The 19,530-nt window shown below is 35.7% G+C and overlaps 1 protein-coding gene across 6 annotated transcripts in view; it reads right to left on the bottom strand.

The window, feature by feature from the left end:
• USP33 (ubiquitin specific peptidase 33) overlaps positions 1-19,530 on the bottom strand; it is a 59,517-nt gene that overhangs the window by 3,752 nt on the left and 36,235 nt on the right. For 4 of the 6 annotated variants that reach the window (XM_047726467.1, XM_047726468.1, XM_047726466.1 and 1 more), the window contains 11 exons: positions 18,830-18,970; positions 16,776-16,891; positions 15,543-15,715; positions 15,347-15,441; positions 14,597-14,630; positions 12,244-12,289; positions 11,621-11,801; positions 10,848-10,974; positions 9,816-9,985; positions 8,610-8,691; positions 7,744-7,852 (listed from right to left, as the gene is read on the bottom strand). In XM_047726467.1, coding sequence (XP_047582423.1) covers positions 7,744-7,852; positions 8,610-8,691; positions 9,816-9,985; positions 10,848-10,974; positions 11,621-11,801; positions 12,244-12,289; positions 14,597-14,630; positions 15,347-15,441; positions 15,543-15,715; positions 16,776-16,891; positions 18,830-18,970 — 1,274 coding nt within the window. The remainder of the gene's footprint in view (positions 1-7,743; positions 7,853-8,609; positions 8,692-9,815; positions 9,986-10,847; positions 10,975-11,620; positions 11,802-12,243; positions 12,290-14,596; positions 14,631-15,346; positions 15,442-15,542; positions 15,716-16,775; positions 16,892-18,829; positions 18,971-19,530) is intronic. The other 2 variants (XM_047726465.1, XM_047726471.1) reach the window with 1 other exon arrangement.

Genomic DNA, 19,530 nt, shown 5'->3' with positions numbered 1-19,530 from the left:
AATTCCCAAAAGTGGTGGAACTAAGGTTCCTGAAGATGTTTACTTCCTCTTCTAAGGTCTAAGGAAATGGATATGTGACTCAACTAGGCAAAACTCTACCAGCAATGGAAATCTTCAGCAGTGATCTAATGGTGAGATATACTCGTGTCAATTTTGTTAGCTACATACCCAGTGCTAGCTTGGTTCCTGAGATTCTGGAGAACTGGTTATTCAATTTTTCTTTTTTTTTTTTTTTTAATTTTATTTATTTGTCAGATCAACTTTTCCTTTCAATAAATTTCTTTTTTGCTTAAGTCAGCCAATGTGGCTTCACCACTTTCAATTAAATAGTCTAACTGACAGAATAATTGATATAGAAAGGTGGAAGCAAAAGAGCCTAAAGAAAATGAAGGGTAAAAAAAAAAAAAAGAAAAGAAAAGAAAAGAAAATGAAGGGTATCTGAAATTTATCCAACTGTACTTGTATGAAAAGACAATGAGACATCTAAAATATTTCATTATGGGTAACTAAATGTCTATGGTACATACTATCTGAAGAAGAAGAGAGCCAAATCCAAATAATGTTGCTCCTATAATCAAATCTAATAAAACCTTGCCATTGTCCCCAAAGATCCTTATAGTAGGTACCTCCATGATCTGGCTCCATGATTTGACTTCATCTTCTTTTTTTTTTTTTTTTTTTAAAGATTTTTTATTTATTTATTTGACAGAGAGAGATCACAAGTAGGCAGAGAGGCAGGCAGAGAGAGAGAGAGAGAGAGGGAAGCAGGCTCCCTGCTGAGCAGAGAGACCGATGCGGGACTCGATCCCAGGACCCCGAGATCATGACCTGAGCTGAAGGCAGCGGCTTAACCCACTGAGCCACCCAGGCGCCCCATTGACTTCATCTTCTAATACTTTCTTCCTCATCTATTCACTCATGGTCACACAAACCTCTTTGTTATTCCCGGAACCAAGCAGTTACTTTCCTGCCTCTTAAAGCTTTTGCATGACTACCCACCTCTTTTCACACATATCTAAATACCTCCCTCACCTCCTTCAAGTCTTTACTTAAATGTCACCTTCTCACTAAGGCCTATCTTGATCACCCTATTTAAAAATGCACCTGACATCTCCCTCTATCACTGTACTCTTCATCCCTCTTGCTCAATTTTTTTTCCTTTTCCAAAGAACTCATTACCTTTTAATATATCATGTACATTATTTATGTAATATATCATGTACATTATAAATAATACATTATTTATGTATTAAACATTTAAGTTATTTGAGGGTAAGGACCTTTCTGGTATACAAGGTAGTTGCTTCCACAGAACAATGAAAGGCAATGAAAAATGTTGTGGCTGTCTGATGGTTAACACAGAGATCAAAGCATGTCTGTTTCAAGGTATAGAATTAGGCACAACTTATCCTTAGAGAACTCAGATTTTTTAAATGTAGTATAAGACTGATTCTACCAGATAAAACCATTGAATTCATAGCATTACCAGGTCTAGACATTTTTAGGACTTAATCTTTGCAATTAGGGTATTTCTTATGTGTCTAGGTGGGACTTTTTAAATATTTAGTTAACTACAATCACCTCATTAAAGATATATAGTTTTTCTCTAGTTCTGGGAAATTTCTCTAAACAGTTGCCCTAATTTGTGCCCCTCCACCACCATTCTCTTCTAAAAAACACTGGATTCTATGTCTACCTACTATTCAAACTTTTTATCTCCATCTGTTATCTTCACACTTCATTTTAGGAGAAACCTTGAAAGATCGTTCAGAAAACTAATTCACTCTTGAGCAGTTTTTGTACATGGGCAACAAAAATTTACGGGGTTGGTACTATCCTTTATGCTGTGGTCCAAGCTCCAAACCAGTAACCAATATGGGGTGTTGTTTTTCCCATAACCAGAATACATGAAGCTAGGTACCAGATAAATAAAGTAGAAGGATGTATCCATTAGTACCTAATAATATATTCTCATCTCCACAACTATGGCCTCTACTAGTTTGGAGGTATTCGATTCCAAAGGGAAACAACATTGGTTTTACTGGACTGAAAATCAAAATAGTCCTCTGGTTATGTATGGTTCCTTATGTCACTGAACCAAAAGTCCAAGTGGGTTATTGTATTGGCTATAAAAAGGATGAAATAAAATGACCACTACACAACAGGAGCAAGGAGGATTATATCTGAAAACCAGATTAAACCCACTGTGTTAGCATCAGAGGGCTGCTATAACAAATTACCACAAACTTGGTGCCTGAAAACATTTATTTCATTTCCCAAAGTTCTGGAGAACAGAAGCCCAAAGTTAAGACATAGGCAGGGGGCGCCTGGGTGGCTCAGTGGGTTAAGCCGCTGCCTTCGGCTCAGGTCATGATCTCAGGGTCCTGGGATCGAGTCCCGCATCGGGCTCTCTGCTCAGCAGGGAGCCTGCTTCCCTTCCTCTCTCTCTGCCTGCCTCTCTGCCTATTTCTGATCTCTGTCTGTCAAATAAATAAATAAAATCTTTAAAAAAAAAAAAAAGACATAGGCAGGAACATACTTTAGGGGACATAATTAGGGGAATTTCTGTTCCTTGCCTCCCCAAGCTTCTGCTTTGCGGCTGTATATTCTAATTTCTGCCTCGGGTCCTCATAGCTTTTACCTTTTCTGTATATTTTTTCTGGATGTCTCTTTGTAAGGACATTTATCACTGAATTTAGGCCCATGAAGATAATCCAGGATGACCTCATCTCAAGATCCTTAAATTAATTACATATGCAAAGACCCTTTTCCAAGTGAGGTCACATTCATAGTTAAGGTCAATTCACAGAGATTAGGACATGGAGATACCTTTTTTGGGGACCACCATTCAACCCACTGCAACCACCATTCAGTATTTCCATACTGAGAGGTTATAAGTTAAGAGACAACTAGAGAAATCTAAACCAGGCAAAATTACAAAGACCTCAGATTCTTCTGAAATGATGGTCTGGGTTACTTTACCAGGTAAACACGACCACAAGCAAATGAAGTGCTGCTTAAGAAAACGGGGAGTATGGAATGGGTAAGTGATCAACTGTAGATATACATTTCTTCTTCACTGCGTGTGTGTGTGTGTGTGTGTGTGTATCTGTGAACATTTACCAAATTTGTAAAAAATGACCATTTACTTTTCTTTTCTTTCATTCCTCTACTATTTTTTAAATTTTTTTTTAATTTTTTTTTTTTTTTTTTTTTTTTTAGGATTTTACTTATTTGAGAGATAGAGAGCATGACTGAGCATGAGCGGGGGAGGAGGGCAAGGAAGAAGCAGGCTCCCTGCTAAGCAGGAAGCCCAAGGAGGTGGGGCTCAATCCCAGGACCCTGAGATCATGACCTGAGCCAAAGGCAGATGCTTAAGTGACTGAGCCACCCAGGTGCCCCAACATTCTTTAGATTACAGTATAAAAGTGAGATTGTGGGGACGCCTGGGTGGCTCAGTTGGTTAAGCTGCTGCCTTCGGCTCAGGTCATGATCCCAGTGTCCTGGGATCGAGTCCCACATCGGGCTCCTTGTTCTGTGGGGAGCCTGCTTCTCCCTCTGCCTCTGTCTGCCTGTGCTCGCGCTCTCTCTCTCTCTCTGACAAATAAATAAATTAAAAAAAAAAAAAAAAGTGATGGGGCGCCTGGGTGGCTCAGTGGGTTAAGCCGCTTCCTTCGGCTCAGGTCGTGATCCCAGGTCCTGGGTTCGAGCCCCACATCGGGCTTTCTGCTCAGCAGGGAGCCTGCTTCCTCCTCTCTCTCTGCCTGCCTCTCTGCTTACTTGTGATTTCTCTCTGTCAAATAAATAAATGAAAAATCTTTAAAAAAAAAAAAAAGTGAGATTGTGACTGAAATGACTGAACTAAAGATGAATGACTAACATCCAAAAGTGGATACAGTGACTCATAGAACTTCAAGTCTCCCAAGTTCAGGAAAAGGTAGATGCAGCATATATTAGTACATTAGCAAGCTGCACAGTGTTAAATAGAAACGTGATACTGTTGCCACTGTTGCTGTTTACATGTATGAATGTGTATGAATACTGAGCTGACAAGAGGCAGCCTTTACTGTATGACCCATAATGAATAATTTCCACTCATTCTTTTACATTCCCTTCTGTGAAGAGGAGAAGCCTACATTTTCCAGGATCCTATGCTGGTAGTATTCCAGGTTAGGCATTATCAATGGTACATGCAATATATGGAAGTCACAAAAGAAAGAAATTCTTTCTCTCCTCTGGTGGCAGCTGTGGGTAGGACTTAGGCATCCACAGAGGGCATAGATGGGATTTTGTTACCACTTCCAAGCATCTTCCCAAGAATCCTGCACTGATGTCAGGCTAACATCTTTAACAGCAGCGTCTTGCATCTTAGAGCACCCTCAGAACAACCCACCAGGATCCTGAGATTAGCAGCTTATCAGGTTTGTTAGATTTCTGAGCATTCTCCTGAGATTTGCCAGTGGCAAGCAACAGGGATAATTTCCAAAGGTTTTGTACAGTTTTTAATTTTTTAACTTTGAAACAATCTCAAACTTCCAGGAAAACTCTAATGTAACACAAAGGAATTTTCTTTCCTCAGACCATTGACAATAAGTTGCTAAACACGTTCCTTTTCTCCAAACACCTTGGTGCATATTTCATACGTACAAGGACATTTTCCTACACAACTAATACAAATGACAAAAATCTAGAGATTAACATTGATATGAACCAGCCATTTCTCTAAGGAAGGCTGGTACCTTTTAGTACAGAGAGATGTTAAGCAGCTAAAACCTGATGAGAGCTAGGTATGTTTAATCCTACTGAAATTATCATTGCTCCCAGGCCCTTTTAGTAACAAAGTTAGGGAATTAACATATGTACATCATTTGTTTCTATACATGCATACACACACACACACACACACACACACACACACACACGTACCCATGTATATATGACCACGTATTCACAAAAGTACCTACAAGTCCAATCTAATACTAATAGCACAATCCATTTTAGTTTTCTCCCTTTCCACATCTGTAACTCACTTATCTGACAATGAGAAATCCAGCTCTCATTGTACTCATTATTTGATGAATTCTACATATGGAACCAAGCCCTCAATTCTACCACCCACCATCCCCCAATCCCCAGCTAACGTGGATATCCATTCTCATCTTGCCTGGGCTTCAACACCCTTGACTAGGTGCACACCACATAAGCAGCTTTCCTTAACCCGTTTGGGCTCTAAAACCACCCCCTCACGACCCCACTCCTACGTCTAGCATGGCAGCCTACCCTACTCCCAGATTTCCTATGAGTCAGCAGTGGTTTTTCTTCCTTCACTGCCCAGTCCTTTCAGTAGTTGTTTAAGTCTCTCTTTGCCAATATTCTTATTATACCCAAAATACTTAGAATGGCTTCTGTGCCCCAAACTGTAATGGATATACTCGTTAGCCATTTATTTAAGTATTCATGGAATAAACTATTTTAAATATTCAACTAAAATTTACCTCCTTAGATTTAGGAAACAAATGAGGTTGAAGCACAATAAACAAATAGATACTACACTATCTTCCTCTGTGTGTGAAAATTTCTTTACTTGAGGTAACAGCACACACACACAAAAAGCCTAAATCCAAGAAAAGAAGCAGGTCTATGTGTGTATGTGTGAACATGCAGTGGGCAGCCATAACACGGAACATACTGTTCATCTATTTAACACTTCTTCCCCTCTTTACTGAAAGAATCTCAATTTTCTCTTACAAAATTACCATCCCTCCATCAATACAGTCTTAGTAGAATTATCAATGCATATGCCTCTAAGGTGACCCAATTCTACTAGGATTCCCTACTGGGAATTTGGGTCATAAATATATAGTTGGAGCTATGCTACTAACAATAGCACTTTGAAGAGACTTATTTCTTCCTACCTAAATAACTGGAATTGTACTAGTCCTTGTCCATAAAACATGGTTGTTTAACAGTGTACATAAAATAATAATAACCCGGGGCGCCTGGGTGGCTCAGTGGGTTAGGCCTCTGCCTTCGGCTCAGTCATGGTCCCGGGGTCCTGGGATCCAGCCCCGCATCGGGCTCTCTGCTCAGCGGGGAGCCTGCTTCCCTTCCTCTCTCTCTGCCTGCCTCTCTGCCTATTTGTGATCTCTCTCTGTCAAATTAAAAAAAAAAAAAATCTTAAAAAAAAAATAATAATAATAACCCAGGGATGCCTGGGAGGCTCAGTTGGTTAAGTGTCTGCCTTCAGCTCAGGTCACGCTCCTGGTGTCCAGGGAACCTGCTTCTCCTTCTCCAGCTCCCCTGTGCTTGTGTTCCCTCTCTTGCTATATCTCTCTAATAAATGAGTAAAACCTTAAATAAATAAATAAATAATTTAAAAAAGACAACCTAGACTGGTAACTTGCTATAATTAACCAGTAATACTATGACTGTTTCTCCTCTTTAATTACTTATTTTATTATCTATGAATTAATTCATTTTGTCTCTCTGAATTAATGCGTATCATTAGTGCATGCTTAAATATTTCTTTTTTCTCAACCACTGTGATTTTTTTTGTTTTGTTTTGTTTTTTAAGATTTTATTTATTTATTTATTTGACAGAGAGATCACAAGTAGGCAGAGAGGCAGGCAGAGAGAGAGAGAGAGGAGGAAGCAGGCTCCCCGCTGAGCAGAGAGCCTGATGTGGGGCTCGATCCCAGGACCCTGGGACCATGACCTGAGCTGAAGGCAGAGGCTTTAACCCACTGAGCCACACAGGTGCCCCAACCACTGTGATGTTTTAAACTTCAGAGCCTAAGACCCTCAAATAGTTTTGAGCCCACAGAAAAACCTGAATTTGCATATGGATGGGTCATTTAGTCAACATATATACATTTAAATGATTCTGAGTAGAGCTGGCACACAAGGTTACATTTTAGCTTCAGATGGAGAACATAGTGATTCCATAATATTATACATTATACTATGTTCACCACAAGTGTAGCTGCCATCTGTCTTGATGCATAGCTATTACAGTATCATTAACTATATTCCTACTGTGCCTTTTATTCCTGTGACTTATTCATTTCATAACCAGAGCCTGTATCTCCTACTCTCCCACAATTAAATTGTTTTTGATTTACTTGCATGCTGATCCTTTTCAAAAAGTAGATTATCTGATGTATTTTAAAACTGCCAAAAGCTAATTCCTCTGTACTGGTAACTGTGAAAACTCCACAGATAGTTTACATTTCCTTAAAAAGATCAAATAGATTATTTCTTTAAAAAAAAAAAACACAAAAAAACAAAAACCTCAAAACAAGAAAACAAACAAAAACCTAGTTTTTTAACTCTTCCTACTAATTCTGTGACCACTTTCAGATTGTTGCTTGCAATCAAGGAATGCTTCATAATATACTCATTTTGAGAAGTGTATTTTTAAGTATACATAGTCCCACAAAACAATACTATATTTCACAAAAACATGGAAGTAGAGAGCAGTCTGGGTAGATGCTTTCCGAGAAAATAACTAAAGGAAACCTATAATTTATCATTTCAATAGATTACTGCAAATGCCAATCCGTAAAAACTTAACTCACTAGAATTTTAGTGACCTGTCTCTCACTGTTAAAATCTCACTGTTAAAATCTATTACAACCATTTCATCTAATCATTTCATTAATATAGTTAACATAGTAATAGTTCTACTACTTGTCAGTTCTTTATCCTATATCACATTTACAATTCAAAAAGCATCACTTTTACCCGAATAAAAATTTCCAATTCTGTTTTTCTTCTTTTTTCAATTTTCTCTGCCTCAATTTGGCAAGTGTGACAAATGTACAGATGGTTGACAGCTGGTCCTCCTCCGTACCTAAAGCATGAAGAATATAATAATTATGATAATGTTGAAGAAAGTGGATGTTCTAGGAAATTCGTCTCCAACTTTGAGTCAATGGCTAAATACTTAGTAAAGAATAAATCCCCACAGAAAAATTCTCAGTCATAATTAAACTAATGTAAAAATCATATAATTGTAACATCTTGATTTTATGTTTATCAGGGTCAATGACTCAATTTATTGATTAAACAGCTTTATATTTCAACTTTCCCTTATGGCTATTTCTGCTACCAAATATGTTAAAGGCAACAACACAAAGTAAAACAAGTGTCTTTCAAAAATTGCAATATAACATAAATCTTAGTTCAATACAGCCATAGTCTTAATCAAGTTTTAATCAGAAGGAGGCTTTTGCTGATCTCTCAGGTAAGAATTCATGGAAGAATTCTTTTCAGTATTTAACTAAGAAAACATAGTAAGGAAATTATATATGAAATGTTTTAAAATAAAATTTAAAACTTTAAAATTTCAGGGTTAAATATCACCTTACGCTTTTATGGTACAGATAATTAGAACACAAAAATCAGAATTACATTATCTAGACTAGGGTCACATTAACTACAAAGTCTTCCTATTCAAACTTCAGAATGAATACTGATGGAAAACAGAGAATTTTCTACATAAGCAACATAAAGCACAAGGAACATATGTGAAATAATACAATTCCCTTTTAACAAGTTTCACCAACTGATTTTCACAATACCATATTGTCTGATTTAAAAAAACAAACCTGCTATACAGGTTATCCCAAATGTTCTGAGGCAGCATCAAAACCAGGTCTTCAATATAACCAGCTTTTCGTGGAGGAACACCTAAAAAAGTTCAGATGGGTGTGTCTCATTCTTAAATTCCTTTATACAACTTTTAAAGGTTAAACTCATTTTTAAACTGATTAATCAATGGCATTTTTAAATCATTATTCTTAAAAATTAAGTAAAAGCGTTTTTGGTGATTATGTTCCTAAAAATGAACATATTTCTTGAAATAGAGAAAAACCAGCTAACTAAGATCTTCAAGCTACTTACATAAATCTTTACTAAACCTTGATTGTATACTGGGGAGAAATCAAAGAAAACTAAGAGACAATCTTTCCTTCATAGAGCTTGAGCTAGCAAAAGAAATGAGGCACTTACATACTTAACCATAATAAAAGGCAGTCACAGATAAATACCATTAAAAGTTTATGGGGAAATTCAGAACTGGAAGAGCATTATGTTAGTAGTTCAAGTGGGGAAATAACAAGCGATAAATTCACATCCAGAAACCCTTCAAGGTTTAGGTTTCTATATCCACTACAGGATATTCCCACTACAAAAATAGTTAATTAACAAGAATATTGAGTCTTCAACCATGAAATTTAATCAAGGTGTCACACTAAGGTGTTATTTATCACGGGTACAAACACAAACATAGCTGATCACAAAGGCTTAAGTTATATATAGCAAATAAGTATATGAGGCTTTTTTGTTAAATTCCAAGTACACTTTCATACTTCAGAAAAGAGCCACCTATTAATTTAGACAAAAGGGATAAGGATTATGGATATAGCTGGCAGCTGAATGCCTCTCGGCCAAGAAAAATAATGTATAATAGAAGTGCTCACTGTATCATAACTGGCTGTGTATATCTGTCTCTATTATGAAATTAGAGCGTAGAGAAGAGAAATAGTATCTTTGGTATTCTCAGGGTCTAGCACAGGGTTTGGAACAGATACTCAGTAAGTATCCCTTTTATGAAGAGGCTATATAAATTAAAGAAAAATATAAATTTAAAAAAAAAGCCAATTTCTGGAACTAGAAAATTAAACACATTTAAGTTAGACTGCAGATGAAGAAATGAGAAAATAAGTGGAAGAGGAAAACTCTTGCCTCTTCCTAATTCGTAAATTATTTAACAGCAAACCCCTACCACTACTTTTCATTACAAAATTCCTTACCTCCATGAATACAGAGAAAATCATTATTTGAAATAGGACCAGGTTCAGCAAAAGTCTTAAATTTATTTAGCCACTGTCGAGAAATATAAAATTGAAGGAGACTTGGCTCCATTATGTTCAATAAATTTGCTATCCTTCTTCTCTCTTTTTGTGCCTCTTCACTGCTTTTCCTGTTAAGGACAATGATTCATTAAACTTAATATGCATTTTACTCCATCAGACTAGTAAATGGATTTTTCCTCTTCCTTATTAGACTCAGCATACACAGTAATATTATGAATCTTTCTAGGCTTGGGACTTACTCAAGAGAAATATATTTTGTATCATCACCCCCCCAACTACTTATGTACTCCTAAAGGGCAACGCTGTATCATAACTACTGAGAATCCACCTAACTAGGGGCACACAGTATGCATTCAAATGTTTGTTAATAAGATCCATCTAATAATGTTTCCTTTTTTCATTAGCTAGTATTAAACCTTTTATAAGATACTGAAAAAATTATATATTAGCTTTATTAGCTCCTTTATTAGCTATTTTAGGGAGAAAATTTGTACTTAATTCCTACCATCAGTGCCTAATTTATCAAAATCAATCTTTTTTTAAAAGATTTTATTTATTTATTTGACAGACACAGTGACAGAGGGAGCAGAAGCAGGGGGAGTTGGAGAGGGAGAAGCAGGTTCCTTGGAGAGCAGGGAGCCCGATGTGGGGGTCGATCCCAGGACCCTGGGATCATGACCTGAGCTGAAGGCAGACGCTTAAGGATGGAGCCACCCATGCACCCCAAAACCAATCTTTCTAAAACAAAATCTATTCCTTTGCCCTTCAATTAAGTGATTTAACATTTTCCTGAGAAAAGATCGTTTTGCACATAACCTTTCATTCTACTCACAAAATGAAATGAGAATGAAAACAATTTCTAATCTTTACTCAGCGAAACATTTTGAAAGTCTTAGAAGTTATAACCCCAAAGTGAGATGTTCTTCCATATTTGTCAAAATAGCCTACCCATGAGAATTACTTCCTTACCTATAGAAAAGAACATAAGCTTCTGCATTTTGCACAGTAGATTCTGAAACTTCAGTGACACTTTGATCATCAAATTCATACCAGTGATGATTTAAATTGTTTCGGCAGTAGGCAATATAGTGTCCACCTGAATTTGAATTGAAAACATTTAAACAATTTCAGTAATACAAAATTAACATAAGAATTAAAGTACTTTTTAAAAAAATTTTATTTATTTGAGAGAGAGAGAACGCACAAGCAGGGGAAGGAGCAGAGTGAAAAAGACAAGCAGACTCCCCGCTGAGTAGGGAGCCCAACATGGGGGCTCAATTCCAAGACCTTGAGATCATGACCTGAGCTGAAGTCAGATGCCTAACCAACCGAGCCAGCCAGGCACCCTAAGAATGAAAGTACTTTTTGAATCCTCAGTTCCTAGCAGAGACTGAGATATAGCAAAAACTATGCTCATATTTTTCTAGTCCGTATCCTCCCACCAACACTTGAAATGAAAATAAGGACAAAAATACAAACTTAAAAAACCAGTGTAAAAATGATCATATTCAAGTCCTTATTAAATTTTATATAAAATACAATTTTCAGTATTTCAAACTTCATAGCAAAATTATTTAATTTCCTAAAATTTTCTGCATGCTTTTAACAAACCAAAATAAAATAAATTTTGAAATATTTATTTTTACATTTTTCCTTTTATTTAATCAAGTCTTATTGAAGAGATCAATTCAGATGGTTACTTTTTTTTTTATCTAGACATATGTCAAACCTAATATACGTACTACTTGCAGTTCCATGATGACAAATGACTGACAGAAGATCATAGGTAACAATCTGAACTGGACTATCCTTAGCAAGAAATGGCTGAAGATCCAGACCTTCCAGCGGAAATGAAACATGGGTACTGATTTTGGTGGAAAACATCAGTTCATGTCTGAATCTTTTAAGATGGATGCACAAAATCTAAAAGATAAAGATTATTTAAAATTCTATTGTTTTGTATGCTAGATAAAGGAGTCTATTAAATATAGACACTGAATTAAATGTCAAGGTTAAACATTACCCTGCAATTATGATAACCTGATTCCAAAGACATTAAGATGTATAAATGGTGAAACCTGGTACTTCCTAATAAGTCACAGCTATATGCTTTTCTAATTTTATATTGTATAACCTTTAAGATCCTACAATGTCTGATTAAACTATGTTCAAAACAGTTTTATAGATAAGGGCACTTATTTGCTATGTAACTCAGTATCTTAAAAATGGAAAACCCTAATAGGGTATATAAACACAGCAAATGGTCAATAGAACCACTCCATTCTTCAACAATGCTACATGGTACTATGTTACTGTTTTATGTTCCTACAAGATAAAATAAGCTCAATTATAATAAGGCCCATACCTCAGGAAATTTTTGTACTTTACAAAACTTTACTCCATTCCTTAACCTGGGGAGGAAAAAAAGAGAACAAATTTAAATTTAAATTTCCCATATGAATCTACAAAAGCTTTAGTATTTTTAATTTTTTTTTAAGTAGGCTCCACGCCCAGTGTGGAGCCCAACTCAGGACTTGAACTCACGACCGTGAGATCAAGAGTTAGAAACTCAAATGCCTGAGCCATCTAGGCATCCCTAGTATTTTTAAATATACAGCAAAATCTTTTAGAAAACACAGGGACAAAAATGCTCGTTATTGAACTATCTGCTACCAATTTAAAAACACATACTAATGAACATTGGAGTTCCTTATTTAAAAAAAAAATACTTAAACAAGATTTCAGTAATAAAAATTTAGGGACTTGTTAATTCTTTGATGAAAATTTTTTAAAACAAATGTGCTAGTGTTATGGTCTGGCTATGTCTTTATAACATCCAGATATCAAGTAAAACTGGGTAAAATAGAATCCCAATTTTACAGAATTGGTTGGTCAGGTCAATATATTTTAACTTTTTTTTTTTTTAGGTTTTTTTGTTGTTGTTTTTAAGTAATCTTTAAACTAAATATGGGGCTTGAACTGATAAACCCCAAGATCAAGAGTCCCAAGCTCCAACAGCTAAGCCAGCTGGGCGCCCCTGTAATTTTTGCTCTTTTAAAAATACATAACCTTTATTCTTTTATTCTTTTTTTTTTTTAAAGATTTTATTTATTTATTTGACAGAGAGAGATCACAAGCAGGCAGAGAGGCAGGCAGAGAGACAGGAGGAAGCAGGCTCCCTGCTGAGCAGAGAGCCGGATGCTGGACTCGATCCCAGGACTCCGAGATCATGACCTGAGCCAAAGGCAGCGGCTTAACCCACTGAGCCACCCAGGCGCCCCCTTTTATTATTTTTAATTGAAGTGTAATTGACATGTAACAGTGTATTAGTTTCAAGTGTACAATATAATGATGCAGTATTTGTATACATTGCAAAATGATCACTACAGTAATTTTTTAACAACCGTCACCACATATAGACACAAAATTTTTTCTTTTCTTGTAAGAAAGAAAATTTTTCAGATCTACCCTCTTACAAACTTTCAAATATGAAATACAGTATTATTAACTATGGTCACTATTGTGTACATCACATCTCCATGACTTAAATTATAACTGTAAATTTCTACCTTTTGACCCTCTTCACCCATCTTGCCCTTTCCTCACTCCCACTTTGGCAATATAATCTTTACTCTTAAATGTGGGAACACATAACTTGAGTTCAAGGGTGGTTATTATTAATGATCAGTATTAATGTACACTTGACAGATACCTACTTTGGATTTGGGGTAGATACAAGGTTCTGTTCCATCTTCAATATTATCTTTTTCCTAGTTCATGTTTTCAAGGAACATTCCCCCTCCAGGCCAACTCCCTCTTCAGCTATTAGCTACAGCTTCCAGACAAACTAATACATACTTCCCAATTCATTAGAGGTGGTTTTTTTCTTGGAGAAAGTACATAGCAGCCTTTCATCCTTACTGACCAAACAATACACCATTCCTTTTTGTCATGAGAACCCACACAGATCAACGTTTCCCTGGAGTTACTGCTAAACAGCCAGATGTTTGTTATCATGAAGGTTCTAGTTCTTATTAGGACACCATTATTCTTCTATTATAGAAATTCAGAAAAATTTCCCAGTTCACACAAATATATCTGCCTTCAATTCTCCAATTACTTTTCTTTTCTAACTGACCACCAAGAAGCCTTAAAAGCTTGAATTTATTACAGGACATTTAAAAGGAAACTAGCAGATATAAAGAAATAATACTGTATTTTTCTTAAACTTCTATTCGGCCCTCATACAACAGGTACCTCAAAGTTGGCATAACATTTCTGAATTTTCTACAGATTTGAAACTTGTACCTTTATAGTCACTCTGACTTCCTGAATCTAGTCTGTTAACATGTTAGTTCAGAAGAGAATATTGCCTTATTTATGATGGCAAAACTTACATAATGAAAAGGTATGTTACACATCCTAGTATATCTTTTATACCATAGTTAGAAATGTTTTATGTAAAATTACATACATAATTTATCTCAAAATATAAATAAACTTTTTCATCTTAGATAAGCTGATTAAATTTATCAAACTTTTACCTCAAATTTGTTTTATAGAACAACCTGTCTTTATTTTTACTAGGACAAAGCTTGCCAGCCTTCATTTTACTAAATAAGATGCAAAATTCGCTTGACATACCCAATTCAATGAACAAGAAAAATACCATTTATAATACAAAACATGCGATTCAGAACACCGTCAATGACACTTACTTTTTGCATTTTTCACAACTGTACATATTGTCACCTGGAAATAGAATAGATCTGGTCATTCCTCTCAAAATAAAAGTAAGTTATTTTCTTTTAGTTCTGCAATTCTTGGGGTTTGCCACATGCTGATTTTGCAGCACAGTTACACAAGGCTCACATTTTTAAGTCTCTGCTCAAGAGTCAGCTCATGATGTTTACTTTGCCTAAAATACCCTCACCTCACTCTCTTTTCAACCCTGAAGGCCTAACTCAAATAACATCCTTTCCATTTACTCACTCAGCAGACTTTACTGACTGCCTGTTACATATCCCAGCAAGGTGCCAAAAACACAAAAACAGTGGTCTATCTTAAATATTATGGAGGAACTCAAAGTACTCCACATATAGTTCTTTTATATGGGTTGAATTTTCCCTTCTTTGACTCCCAGAGCAGTTTTAAGACACCTCACTTACATACTGTCTTACACTACAGAAATCTGTATAAATTATTTCAGGATATAACTTATGTTATTTATGTTACCATGGTAGGTACTGGCAACTATGCTGATATGGGCAAGTACTATTTAAGCCACCTTAAGACTTAGCTTTTATAAACACATTTTATATAAATATAAAGATAAAATATAAAATATATAAATATATAAAATAAATATATAAATATAAAATGTATTAATATTTCATATAAAATGTCCCACTAGTATTTTAGATCACCCACAACAATTCAGCCATAGTTGAAAACTGTTTCATATTTACCTTTCAGTTCATCTCTGGCGAAGAAGGCAGCAAGACAATCTTGCAAGGTTACTATTGGACCCCAAAACCAGCTAGGAACACATGAGACAACAAACCTGAAACATTATTGACAGAAAAAAAAAAAGCAAGTGTTCTGCCAGTACAGCAGAAACAGCAGTTTTAACAATCAATTAATAGAAAGAAAACGCATACATACCTCTTCACATATTCCATGAAAAACGCTATCCACCCTTGTGGAGCATATGCTTCGCCACATGATCCTGCTTTGACTATAGAAGTTGGGTGACTGGATGAATGCAGCTTAGCAAGGTCTTCCTTGCCAGGAATTGGCAAGGACAGATCTTGAAAGGTCTCGAGGGTTACAGACACCTAAAATTGTTTCGTGTTTAAAATGGAATGAAAATAATCCAACATAGACATTTATAAGAACAAATCTTAGACGTCCCAAAGCAATTCATAAGCAAAAAATGAAAAAAACAGTAACAGTAATGGCAATAGCAAAAATACTTGCTCTGAACCAGGTGCTGTTCTAAATTTCATCTTCACATAATACCTCATAAGGACACTGCGGCATAGAGAAGTACATACAGACACTACAGACTCAGAACCAAACTCTTAAGCCCTATTACTGCATTTATTTTTGGAAATGATCTTCTCATGATAGTTTTTAAATGTTTTAAAAAAAAGAAGTAAAACCTACCATGTAATTTTTAAATAGCTGAAAACATTTCAGGATGATTCCATTTAAATATCTGGTACCCAAATAGCCTACATTAAAATGATCCTACTGAAAGCCCTCAGATTTGACTTAAGAACCTAATACAGTAATTGAAAACTTATTTTTGAGGGGTTTTTTTTTTTGAGAGAAGTCATTTCATATTCCTTAATTCTGAGATTTAGAGATATGATTTAAAAACTCATGATTTTAATTTATGCTCAGGTGTATGAATCTGACACTACCTTTTTATCTGAGCCCTAATCTTAACAGAGGAAAATATTTATAAGCCACACCACCAAATGTAGTACATTCACAGCCTTGTGCCTGCAAATAGAAACAGTTTCCCAGCATATTAATTTTGCCAGCCTTGGGAGAATATGCATGTGTTATACACTGTTGCTGAGCAACACATCACCTTTGTATGTGACCAGAGATGAAAAACTGAATTAATTCTTGTTGCTAATGCATGCCTGTCCAATGACAGGTCAAGACCCATACTTTCAAAATGATGTTGCTATTACTTCTAAAAACACAAATTCTACTCCTAGAATTAATTTATACTGAGGTAAACAGAAGAAATACACATACAGTCCTCAGCAGCAAGGAGAAAAAAAATAAACTTTTCATCCCATTGGTCAAGTTTTTGTTTTGTTTTGTTTTAAAGAGCATTTGACAGAAATTCCCTGTGTATTATAATTCCCTCATACTCACCCTGTCACAAGTCAGACACTGAACTGAACTAATAATTGTTCCATCAAATATGTCTGAAATAACACTTCGGTATTTCTTGTGCTGTTTTTTCCTCTTTGGAGATGATGCAGATTGAGCTAGGATTGAAAAACAAGTGTAGAACATTTTTTTAAAAAACCGAGGTAGTTCCTTTAGCATTTTTCTCTGGAATCCTTTAGAATAAAATTTACGATACTAATGAAATTCTGTCCAAATACCATTCAAGAGAATTACTTAAAAAAAAAAAAAAATCCCTACAAAAAACCAAGATGAACTAGAAGGTGTTTGGTCTCCTCAGCTTGACTTCAATCAGAATAAATTTTGCTTTTAGTTATTTGTTTTTGCATCCAAGTAAGGCCTTATTTGAAGAAAGGATTCTATAATTAAGTTTTGAGAGTTTCTTTATATATTCTGGATACAAGTCCTTTGTCAGCTATGTGATTTGTAAGTATTTTCTCCTAATCTTATCTTTTCAATCTCTTAATAGGGTCTTTTGCCAAGAAAAATTTTTATTTTTTCTTTTATCGATATTGTTTTTGATATCTTTTAAAAACTTTCTGTCTAGGGCGCCTGGGTGGCTCAGTGGGTTAAGCCGCTGCCTTCGGCTCAGGTCATGATCTCAGGGTCCTGGGATCGAGTCCCACATCGGGCTCTCTGCTCGGTGCGGAGCCTGCTTCCCTCTCTCTCTCTGCTTGCCTCTCTGTCTACTTGTGATCTCTGTCTGTCAAATAAATAAATAAAATCTTAAAAAAAAAAAAAAAAACCTTTCTGCTAATACGAGGTCATGAACACTTACTCCTCCTTATGTTTTTTCCTAAGAGTTTTAGAGTTTTACATCTCATAATATTGGAATTCTCATACATAGCCAAGTGGGAATGCAAAATTATACAGCTATCCTGGAAAACAATTTCATATAACATTAAGCGTAAAACCAATGTAAAACCCAATATGTCCCTTTCTGGATGTTTCCTCTAGACAAACTTACAATCACACAAAAAAAACCTGTACACAAAGGCTTATAGCAGCATTCTTCATAATTGCCAAAAACTGGAAACAGTTCAAATGTTCTTCAGAGTGAATAAATAAACAGTACTATAGTCCTATACAATGAAATACTACTCTGTAATAAAAAGGAACTATTCAGACATGCAACATGACTATATCTCAAATGCATTACACTAAGTGAAATAAGCCTATTTCAAAAGGCTATCAACTGTATGATTCTATTTATATGACATTCCAGAAAAGGCAGAGCAATAGTACAGAGAAGAGATCAAAAGGGCTAGGGTTTGGGGAGGGGTGGGAGAATGATATGATTACAAAAAGGTAATATAATGGAATTCTTTGGGAGTGTTAAAACTCTTCTATATGCTGTTTGTGGTGGTGGTAACAAGAATCTATCTATGTGTTAAAATTCAGAACTCTAGGGCGCCTGGGTGGCTCAGTGGGTTAAAGCCTCTTCCTTCAGCTCAGGTCATGGTCCCAGAGTCCTGGGATGGAGGCCCGCATCGGGCTCTCTGCTCAGCGGGGAGCCTGCTTCCTCCTCTCTCTCTGACTGCCTCTCTGCTTGCTTGTGATCTATCTCTCTGTCAAATAAATAAATAAAATATTTTAAAAATATATATAAAAGGGGTGCCTGGGTGGCTCAGTGGGTTAAGCCGCTGCCTTCGGCTCAGGTCATGATCTCAGAGTCCTGGGATCGAGCCCCGCATCGGGCTCTCTGCTCAGCGGGGAGCCTGCTTCCTCCTCTCTCTCTGCCTGCCTCTCTGCCTGCTTGTGACCTCTCTGTCAAATAAATAAATAAAATCTTTAAAAAAAAAAAAAAATATATATATATATATATATATATATAAAAAAATTCAGAACTCTACACCAAAAGAGTGAATTCTACTCTATACAAATTTGTGCCCCCCACACACACACATTTCAAATCATGGTTGTATAAAGTTATACTGTGAATTTTAAAGTATTGAATATTTCATAATTAACACTTTATATTATCAACTCAAAGGAATCCGAGTAACTGAAACTTCTACCTTTTTTGTGTGTGGCTGCCAATCCTGGCCACAAATTGCCTGATTTAGGAGGGCTTGCTGATAAACGTGGGTTAACACCTTCATTTGATGGGAGGATCTGTGATGTAGACAGGTCATTCAAATGGACATCAGTAATGTATTCTGTAATATTTAAAATTTGTATTATTTTTTCAAATAGTAAAACTATCCCACTTGTCAAATAATATTAATTTAAAGGTTTCTTCATTTGAGATTTTGAACACAATTCACATTAACAAATGTCAAATGAAATATTTGATAGACAAAGTCCTTGTTAAGTAAAATAACAGTAATTTTCCACCTAGGAATCCAAATAATGTATGTAACACGCTATTGCTGTAGGCAATTCAGGAAGTGAGATCAGTGGAAACATAAAGCCAAAGATGATTGCATTTATTCTTACTTAGTATCTTTTAATATTTGTGACAGTTTTTAAAAAACTTCAAAACCATGCAGGAGGAAAAAATGTCATTCTCTCAAACTAACATTATAATTAAAATCTAAGAAGAAATTCAGGCATAAGTAAGAACAAATTATTTTATTCTTCTGGGATAAAAGAAAATACATTCCTTTATTAGGAAAGGGCCTTCTTTTGAAGAAAATTATGAATCAGGAAAATAAAAGCTTCATGACAGCTATCTTTAGAGTTTGCTGTTGGACTCTTAGCACATAACACAGATTCC

This window comes from Lutra lutra, chromosome 4, assembly GCF_902655055.1.
Source record: "Lutra lutra chromosome 4, mLutLut1.2, whole genome shotgun sequence".
Classification (NCBI taxonomy): domain Eukaryota; kingdom Metazoa; phylum Chordata; class Mammalia; order Carnivora; family Mustelidae; genus Lutra; species Lutra lutra.
The sequence above is the reverse complement of the archived record's forward strand: the minus strand, read 5'-3'. Positions and strand labels throughout refer to the sequence as shown.